General features: G+C 43.9%; 1 protein-coding gene across 1 annotated transcript in view; it reads left to right on the forward strand.

Annotated features, from left to right (window-relative positions):
• Nucleotides 1–10003, forward strand: part of SYBU (syntabulin) — a 40581-nt gene extending 30578 nt beyond the window's left edge. The window contains exons 4-7 of the mRNA XM_040082728.2: nt 2962–3064; nt 5444–5647; nt 6613–6762; nt 7950–10003. Coding sequence (XP_039938662.1) covers nt 2962–3064; nt 5444–5647; nt 6613–6762; nt 7950–9045 — 1553 coding nt within the window. The 3' untranslated portion in view covers nt 9046–10003. The remainder of the gene's footprint in view (nt 1–2961; nt 3065–5443; nt 5648–6612; nt 6763–7949) is intronic.
• Nucleotides 10004–10424: the final 421 nt, after the last annotated feature.

The following is a 10424-nucleotide window of genomic DNA, read 5'->3' on the forward strand; positions in this document are numbered from 1 at the left end:
CCATGGGCGTGCTGCTCGGGGCCCGCTGCCGGGCGGGGAGGCCGGAGGACGGGCTCCCCAGCATGGACCAGGCTGGCTCCAGGGGCTGCCACACTGACGGCTGCAGCGCGGAAGAATATGAAAGGGTGAACTCCAGATGACATACTGCTGAAGCTGGTGACTCAACGTGTAGCATCTTTTCCAGCAAGGGGTTAGTAAGACAGTCCTTTTAGGAGGAAAGTCTCTGATTGGAACTAAACAAGTGTTACAGCCAGTTAGGACAAAGGAATGCGAGGTTGAGAAATGTCGGTCTCTTTCATCGTTAACACGAAATTAATGGGCTGTTCTCGGGCTTACATGCGTGAGCTTTTGTCATTACATAGTCACAGCGACAAAAATAGTCAACAGACATCCTTAAGAAGCTGTCAGCCTGGAGAACGGCCCTAAGAGAATGAGAAGCTGTGTTTAGCTCCTGCCTGCACTGCTGCTAGACAAGGAGTTTCATGTTTTGTTAAGATATTTGTAAGACAGAAGTCACGCCTACCCAGGAGAATATGTTGCAATGGATATTTTATGGATAGATGCAGTGTTATTTTGCTCAGAAATGTCTACCAAATGAGAGAAGATGTTTTTAAAGTCTCCTAATAACATTGTTGTCAAGCTCTGCTACACACAAAACTAGCTTGAACATCATTTATGCACTTGGAACCATTACTAGCAGTGACCCCTTTAACTTATAAAATGTTCTCAAAGATCCTATAAATAGCGGCATGCCTAATTTTAAACATAAGTAGTCTCCTGTGCTAAGTGTTAAGCTTGTGTGTAGCTGTTATTAGAACTGGGGCCAGAAAGGTTAGTTCATGATTTGCAGACACAGTTCCTGGTCTCAGATGCAGTTCAGTCTTTCAGAAAGCTCTGCTGATGGTGTGGTTGTGTTTTCAGGCTCTGCTGGCCCTTACCAGCAGTGCCCAGCCCTGGAGCTCTGGGTGCTCCAAGCCAGGCAGGTCAGGGAGAGGCAGTTGTTAAGCCTTGCTACTCGGCAATGCTTTCGATAGCGAGATCTGATTATGATGCGATCTCCTTACCCAGAGATGAACCTTGGCTAGGGCTCCTGCTCTCTGTGCCACAGCCAGGACTTGCCTTGGGAAAGCTGCTGGTGTCTTGCAAGCGCAGGAATGTTTTGGGAACCCGAACACCAGAGGTATGACATCTGTGTGATGTGTTTACCTGTTTGGGTCTTGTTCAGGAAAGCAGTTTTGGGTGTAGTGTGATAGCAAGAGATTATTTTGAGTGTATGTTAGTCTTGTAGATGGGGATATTTTGTTTGTCAGGAAAACTGTTGCATGTCATATCCCATGAGCATTTTGCTTCCCCAAGGAGAGGGTCACTCACATTTACATCTGTAAACGTGATATAAATACTCCGTGAAACCAAGTGGCTTTGTTACTTTCCTTCCCTCCCCTTGCAAATTTGCACAGAGCTCTGATCTGGTTATGGCTGTGGTGGCTTGGGTCTGATTCTCAGGGCTGTTGTACTGTGTATGGAGCTGGTTAGAGGTGCTAGAGCTGGGTCCCTGGGATCCCCTTTTGAAGAGCTAAGCTTTGTATCTGAGCACTTTGAAATTGGGCTGAGGAATGTCCTGCACTGGGCTGATGCAGAGGCACAGAGAAATGGAGGCTGGTCCCAGATGTCAGGAGGTAGGGAAAGTATTGGGTTAAATCAAATCACACCTTATCCTAAAGCCAGTTGCTAAGTGTTGCCAGATGATAAGAATGGTTGCTGGCTATCTCAGCCTCTTTAAGGCTGTGAAGCCAGGCTCTGACAAAGACTTTTCCCAGTCTCAGGTGTTCAGGGTGAAAGAGGTGCCCTTCAACATCAGCTCTGTGAAGAATTTAAGAGATAATGAGGACTAGAAGATCTAGCTGCAACGGGGTGATGCTGGTGGCTGCAGCTGCATCTCCCCTGCGTGGAAAAGATAGCAAAAATGGCAAGTTTGCAGCTGCTGGCTTGGGGATGTCTATCCATGGGATGACACCCAGAAATTCTCAGGTGAGAAATGCTCCCCTTGGTCAGCTGCTTAAAGGATGTTGGAGAGTTATTTCCATCCCCTCATCTGAAGTCACCATTCGTTATTGTGGCTCTACGGCATGAGACTGAGTACGGCATAGATCCTTTGCTGTTGGACTGACAGAATGGAAAAAAAAATTACAGCTTTGGTGTGTTTTTTTCCCAGAGGATAAGACTTTCTTAGTGCATCTATCTACTACTGACCGTAGCAAAATGAGAGCAGTTTTCCTTGTATATGCCAGAGCTTGTGAAATAAAAGCTGTGATCCATAGAAAATCAGTAATCAGATAGATGACTTGGTACCTGAGATGCACTTGAGACCTACATGTGATTATTGGATTATTTTAAGGTTATTAGAACTGCCTCACTATGCTTCTGTGCCACATGAAAACCTACATATGCATGTAGATAAATATATAGATATACCGTTAGCCTGTACATGTTTATACCTATATATGTATATATGTACATTTATGTTATCTCAGAAAACAAACCAGAAGTGGCCAGCAGTGTTTCTGTGTGGTTTAAACCATGAGAAATTTCCAGTGGTGTGTTCCTAATCACTGTGCTTCTTAAGGAGCCATGTGAGCAGCCTCATTCATCTGTTGATAGCTGTGAGAGCAAACAGGTTGTCACAACAAGTGCTTCTGTCTGAGACCTAAAATGGCTTCTGTAGTGTGAAGGTTTTGTGTCCAAATGTTTTTTCTGCTCCTTTTGAAGTGCCAGTTCTAAAGAAATGTTGAAAATCTGGAACAAACCCAGCTCTTGTCCTCAGGGATGTTTGAAAATCCATGCAAATTCTGAAATTCACCCAGAACAGACAAAGGAAGGATGCTTGTGATTCACTGTTATTTTGAAAACAATCTTTGAGTTATAATTTCCATCATGTTTTCACTCCTTCCTTTTCCTTTCCAGGCAGTGAAGCCGATTTTAGCTCTTCAAGCAGCACGGGCAGTATTTCAGCACCTGAAGTCCGTATGTCGGCTGCTGGAAGCAAGAGATCTTCTTTTTCTCGCAAGTAAGCAAAGCAATTTTTCCTGAATATTGCTAGTGCAAAGATAGACTACTGTGTAAGGTCTTGCATTTTAAAACAATCTGGTTAACACAAGGCTCTTGGGTAGCACAGTGGTGAGAGCTGCAATATAAGAAAGAAAAAAAATGCTGTAATCAGTGCACAAAAATTGTCAGTATGCCAGAGCAGCCAGCTGTTGGGGGGTTTTTTTGTTTATTCTTGGCAAGTATGGGAAATACAATCCAGGCATTGGCTGGAGTGGAGAGAAAGCTGGGTATGTTAATTAACAGCAATATTTCTAACCAGTTAACCTAAACCTTTTGGTCCTAACACTTTGTTTTATGAAATTGGCAGCTCAGCTTGCACCTTTCCAGATCATGATTTTTTTTTTTTTTTTTTTTTTTTTTCCTGTGAGAAGTAGACAGTATTGCCTTTGATGTTGGATTTTTTTTTTTTTTTCCTGAAATACCCTTGCCCAACCTATAGGCAATTTTTTTTATTTTTAAAAACCCATATCATAGTTATCTGCCTAAATGAACCTTTCATGAAAGATTTCTGTGAGACTTCTCCCTGTCATGTGTGAACTGCACATTCAGACAGCTTGAGAACACAGGGGCATTGGGATGGAGCAGTGCACGTTGTGTTCTGCCCACGCAATCCCTGCTGGTTACATTTTGTGGAGCAGGAGGAAGGAGTTCAGACTGACAGGACTGGTTTCCTGCCCCTCGTGGAAGAGCTGGCAGGCAGGCTGGGACCGGAGCAGGATACCCGTGTGCTTCAGTCACACGGGCGTCTTGAAGGTGGCCATGTGCCCCGGCACACAGGGGTCACCAGAATGGGGCTTTGAGAGAGCTTTCCTATCTGTATCATGAGACTGTTAGGAAAATAAACACTACTTAAATTCCCTCTAGATTACATCTAATAAGTAAAGTTACTGGCTGTGGGAAAAAAAATGGTACTAAGTATTATACAAAGCCCTAAAATCACCTTAATTTCAGTAAGATTCTGTATCATTTCATATACTACTGTGCATTTTAATATAACTTTAAGCTAGAGCATATTGACATCCTGCACTGGAAGTCCTCTGTAATAAGGCTCCTTCAGATGTGCTGCTGTGTTAAGCACAGTGTCTGCAAATTCTGCCACACAGCAGAGTTGATGATACACTGTATAAAGTGGAAAGAGATATCTCCTTTGCAATATGTTCTTTTTTAACTGTTTGACTTTACTTGCTTTGAAACACTTCAGTGTTGTCACAAACCACAGTCCTGTACTTCATTGTAAAATAATTACAAAATCACCCAAACCGCAGCAGTGTGATGAAGGTTCACAGCAGCCACTCAGCCATCTGTTCCTTATAAACTGTTCCATTTGCAGAGAAGGAAAAAAACCAAGCAAAACAATTTAAAGAAGAGATGTTGCTTCATAGTTCTGTGGTATTTGATTTTTATATTCAAGCCTTCTCTTTTGCTGGCTGAGTTTGCCTTTTTCTGTTATTTTTTGTTTGGTTTTTTTATTTTATATTTTTAAAACCTGCCCTTTCATTATCATTTAGGAGAACAACTTTGCTGGGTGAGTGAAGTGTAGTAGTGTAGGATGACAAACCAAGTGAGCAGGAGAGGGACACATCCCGGGAAGCTGGCCTCAGAGCACACCAGCCCTTGGGCAGCTGTCAGGCAGGAGGGTACCGATTGCTTTTGAGCAGTTGACAGATTCTTTAAAAAAGAAGGGGAAAAGAAAGGTAAATATGAATGAGAAAAAAAGGGAGAAAAAAAGGAAAAGACTGTGGTTTCCTTTTTCTCTTGTAATACTATTTCAGCCTGCTCTCCATGGGGTTCAAACTATATCGAGGTGAATGAATAGCTGACCATGACAGATGAAGCACCCAGTTTGCCAAATAACAGAGAGGAACAGTGGCCCAAACAAAATCTGTTTTCAGTGCACACTGTGATCCCTCAGGCTGCTTGCTGAGGAGCATGAAAGCAGTCTTAGAACAGCCCTTCTTGCACAGGCACCACTCTGCAGGCCTGGCCAGGGAAAGCTGGAGTGTGGTTCTTTTGACATTCGTCCAGACCACAGGCCTCTCCTTACTTAACAGAGTCAAAGATTCAGGGAACGTGGATGATCTGATGGAGTCACTTGGAACTGTGCTGTCCACAGAGAGATGTAAAATGGCTGAGATTTCCTTAGAACACATAATGCAGACTGAGAGCCCCCTGCCAGTGAAAGAACATGCAGTGGCTGATCATGTCACAACTTGATTTCTTTCCAGCCACTCACAGTTATCTCTCTGGTTTATTGTTTAGAGAACTTTGTGCATCAAATAATGCACATAATGGGTTGTGTGATGAAAATAATGCTGTCACTACTTTGGTTCTTCTCCAGTCGTGGTCCTTATGGTCGGAATAATGGATCCTTATCCTACAAGTCTGGAGCCAGTCCCCCTGCTTCACATGGAAAGGATGCTTCATCAACACTGTGCAAAAACCATCTGAGTCCTGCTAACATCCATCAGAGTTACAGGGCTTCTTCAGCCAGCAGCAGCAACTCGGGCTCATACAAAGGGAGTGACAGCAGTCCAGTGATGAGGCAAGTCTGTGTTTCAGCCTCCTGGTGTGGGGTACATTGACACCTGCTCTGCACTGTAGTGTGGGATCAGCTGTAGGAGTTGCTGTCCAAGTCATCTTGCTCCTCACCGTAGTTGTGATGCCTTGTATAGGTGACTTAACAGTCAGCAAGGTTCTCGATACCATGTAAAACTTTATTGTTTCAGCACTGTAAAATTCAAGTTTACTTTAAGTCAAAGTCCTTTGCAGTTGGTTTTCACTCCAAGGCAGGATATTTCCTGTATTTTCATGCCATCAGTTGTCATGAGGATGCACTGGTTCTTTTGTTGTAGGGTTCTTTTTACTTTGAAGAGAGTTGGGTGGGGTAGTGTAGGAAACATGATACCCTTGGGTGAAAATTCACCCCACCTAGCCTTAGGCACCTCCCTGAGGAGAGCATTTTCCTGTACAGGAAAGAACAGATACCTGCTAGAGCATGTGACACATGTTGCAGAGAAGCGGCCACCATGCTGCTGCTGCTGCCCTCTCTCCCAGACAACTTAGCAGCCCAGCATTTAAGATAGACACCCAGAGCTAGACAGGATGAGTGTAGATTTCAGTGTGCTCAGCTTCATAACTGCTGTGTGGAGCTGAACTCACTCCCTGGGCTGCCTGGCCTGGCTGTGTGTAGATGATGGCCTTGCCCTGCCTGCTCTTGGGCACACCACCCATTTGGGGTGAGGGGATGGCCAGGTATTTTAAAGTTAAAAGCCTCATTTGATGTAATGACACTGAAGCCAAGTACAATAAATAGTAAATTTTGCACTGTAGCTATAAATCAGCTGTTTCCTCAAGTACTTTGATTTGCAAGGTGAAGTAACTTGTGTGGACACTGAGGAGCCCCAGAGGAATCAAGCATTTACCAGTCAATGGGATGTTTTTCATTCTGTCAGGACTTAAGAACTCTAAGAATGATGTTACGTGATGGTTTGTTTTGGGTTTTTTCAGGCGATCAGGAAGATACAATTCTTGTGGTGACAATCACAGCATTAAGCCACAAAATCCAGAGCAGTATTTGACTCCTCTGCAGCAGAAAGAAGTGGCAGTACGGCATTTGAAAACCAAGCTGAAGGAATCTGAAAGCAAACTTAAAGAAAGGTAAACCCCACTTCAGAAATCAGTCAGAAAGATTTATTTGGGAACATTTAGGGGTGGGAATCCTGAGTGATTTTGCTCATTTCTTGATCAATAAAGTTTCCATTAAGAAATTTGAAATATGATTAGTCAGATTAGGTTGTTTTCAGTATTTCAGGTTTCAGAGTGTACTAAGAGGATGCAAAACAATGAGTTTATTTATAAATATAGCTGTCGGTTTTTTTGTTTTTTGTTTTTTTTTTTTCTTTTTTGGCATTTTCACAATAGAATACTTTAAAAGGACAACCTTTTACAAATCTCATTTAGATTGAGAACTTTTTTACATAGAATAGTTTCTACCTGCCTTACTTTAGTGTCCTGTTTTACTTCTCTCAGTGAAGTAGGACTGCAAATGTCCCCCTTCTCCCCAGTGAAAGAAAAGTTCATACCCACACCACTGTCCCCATTTGTGTTTTTGTCACATATACTGAATTTTTCACAATAGCTCTTTGTATGGATGCTGAGCAAAGAGGGGACAACGTGCATTAGGCAGCAACAATGTTTCTTTTATCAAAACGGCACTCTGAGACCTGGCTCTCCAGCACGGCCAACCCAAGGGGGCACAAAGGGCTGTTTGAATGGAGCCCAGGACAGAGTTCCAGGGATCCTGTGCTCTTTCTCTGCATCTGCAAGGCCTGGAACTGACATAGGAGTCCCCTCTCCCCCACTTGCTCCCCACATGCTTGCAGCAGCCTGTCTCCCTGCTGGGGAAAGGCAGCTGTGTGCTGCAGCGCTGAGCTCCCTGGCTGCCTGAGGCCAGCTTCGGCTCTGGTGGTACGTGACAAGCTGCTGGCAGGCACTGGGGATGCATCCAGGCAGCTGCTTCCCACTTCCTCCAGGACGAGGCAGTAGGGGAGATTTTAAGCACTGCACTGCTTAGACCTGACCTAGAGGTCACCACTTGTGCCTCAAATTGTCTAGGATCATCACAGCCCACAAGGCTGCTGGTTTTGTGGGGAGATCAGTGACTCCCGTTAGCAGTCAGCTGGCATATCTTGGCTCTCTCAGAGATGGCCACAAATGGCACATGGAGAAATTTGCTTCCTTCTTGGAGCATCTCAGCAGCAGAGCCATCACTGTGTGGTGGGGCCTCATGTTGACTTTAATTGAGCAGTCAGCAGAAGCGTTAAATAATTTTTATTTTGCTACAGGGAAACAGAAATAGAAGAACTTAAAGCTCAGCTGGGACGGATGAGGGAAGACTGGATTGAAGAAGAGTGCAATCGTGTAGAGGCAGAGCTGGCCTTAAAGGAAGCAAGAAGTGAAATTAAACAACTTAAGCAGGTTATTGAAAGCATGAAAAACAGCTTGGCTGAGAAAGACAAAAAAATTCAGAAATACTTCACAGACATAAACATTCAAAACAAGAAACTGGAATCTTTGCTGCAGAGCATGGAGATAGCTCAGAACCACTCTGTGAGGGATGAGCAGTGCCTGGAATACACGAGCGACTCAGAGGGGAAGCTGTTAGCGTTGTGTGCCACCCTGCCAGACAGCCCCATCACAGAGGACCAAGGTCTGGAGGAGGTGGCAGACAGAGATCTGCTTCTTAGTGAGAACAGAGGTAATGGGATTGACGCATCTGGAGAGAGTTTGACCACCACAACCTCTGAGTTGAGTGATCCAGCTCCCTTCAGTGCTGCTATAAATAAAGAGATGCTTGAAATCATTCTGGATGGAAAACTAACTTATTGCCAGGCGGAAGAAAAAAGCAATATGGTGGAACAGGCCATCCAGACCGACGTGGTGCCATATAGCTTAGATGTGGAGCAGCTCATTCAAAACATCTTCAGGGCTCAAGACACCTGTCCTCTAAGCCCACCTTCTTCACTGAAGGAATTGGGTGAATTTTCTCTTGGAAGCTTCAGTGATTCTGGTATTATAGTGGACTTAACTCCAAGTGATCCCAATTCTGCCATCCTTTTGTCTCCTATGGAGTCTCCATGCAGGAAGGTGGAGCACAGAGTTAATGAAAACCGTTTCATGAAGGAACTTGATTTTACAGAAACTCATGATGATGAAGCCTTTGAGTATGTTAATACAGGAATAAAGAGGAGATACTGGAGCAGCAGTCTCCTCGGGGATCTTCTGGCTGTAGCAGCCCCTGTTGTACCAACCATTGTGTGGGCTTTGAGTACTCAGAGAGGAGGAACAGATCCTATTTACAATATTGGAGCGTTGCTTCGTGGTTGCTGCCTGGTGGCCCTGCACTCTTTACGCCGAACACCCTTCAATATCAAAACCTAAAGTCTGCTCTGTCCCTGGGCACCAACTGGTTGAGGCAGAGAGGAAGAGGGATGAGATAGAACATAAAAGGTTACTGTATATTCTGGCAGAGTCCATAATTTGCTTTTGACTATTTGATTTGCACTATAAATCAGTTCAAAAACATGTTCCTTGTTTCAAAATAAAATAAAAAAAAATATATAAGCTGAACTTCGTACTTCTACAAGATGTTTTTAACAGTACTACTGCTTACAGAAATAGTCCTCCTGCTTGCAGGCACCATGTCCCTCCCCTTTGCTGGTGACTTTCTGGTGCCAGCACATCTGCACAGTGAACATAACCAGGCAAATCAGGAATTCGAGCCCAGTGCTCTTTCATGTTCCACTGCTGAGCAAGGATTTAGCTCAGTCACTCTCCCTGGATGGTTCACTGAGCAAATGTACAAGCACTTTGCACTGGCTCAAGGGTAGTGTGAGATGCTCGAGGGAACAAATGGCTGGAGAAAGGTGGGGTATTTCTCTAGACAGCACTGATCTTCCCTTAGGGTATCACACCTGTGCTCCAGAAAGCATGCTAGCACTTTCCATTTGTTGTCTCAAGTGTCAATTCAATTTAGAGGTAAAACCCGTATTCCCCAGGCAGCTTCCAGCACATTGTTTGTGCCTGTCTCATGTAGTGCTCTTCTCAATTGTGCAATTGCTTGAGCATTTCACTGGTCTTGTGCGTATACAAGGACTGTAACCAAAAATGTACATTGTTGGGAGTCTTAACACTTGTTACAATGGTAAGTATAGGCGTGGATACACTTTGACTCTTAATGTTGTTTTAAAGTCTTTATGTATTGGAACTGATAGTCTTTTGAGCCCTTTGAAATACTATGTATAAATGTATTGTGTTTTAACTTATTGTTTATTTAATTGCTTTATTGTAAATTACCTTTATAATCACAAGTTCAGTAAAGCATGATAGAAATGTCAAACGTGTGAGTGTTTTACTGTAGAAAAGTATAAAAAATACCCCATTCAGCTGAGCTGTCAGGTATAGGCCAAGCTACGGGAGGTACTGTGTGGGATACTGTTCCAGGAGAACAGAATTAGACTGAGAAAACCTGAGTACAGTTCCAAGTGTAAGCACTCACCAGGCTGATTAAAGGCTCCAGCTGGGCTGCAGCTGCACACAACCTACTTTGCTGCCTCACACTGCATTCACAAATGCAAGTGACCTAATCTTTAGTCCAATGCAATAATCTGGAAACCTCTAACTCCTCAGCACTGCAATCCCGGGACAGTATCAGACTTTCTGGCATTTAACTCATCTCACAGCCATGGTCTCAGTGTGCAGGCACACTGTGACTATCAAAACACAAGTTCCCCATGTCCAAAACCTAAGATCTGTGGATA

Source organism: Hirundo rustica, chromosome 1, assembly GCF_015227805.2.
Source record: "Hirundo rustica isolate bHirRus1 chromosome 1, bHirRus1.pri.v3, whole genome shotgun sequence".
Classification (NCBI taxonomy): domain Eukaryota; kingdom Metazoa; phylum Chordata; class Aves; order Passeriformes; family Hirundinidae; genus Hirundo; species Hirundo rustica.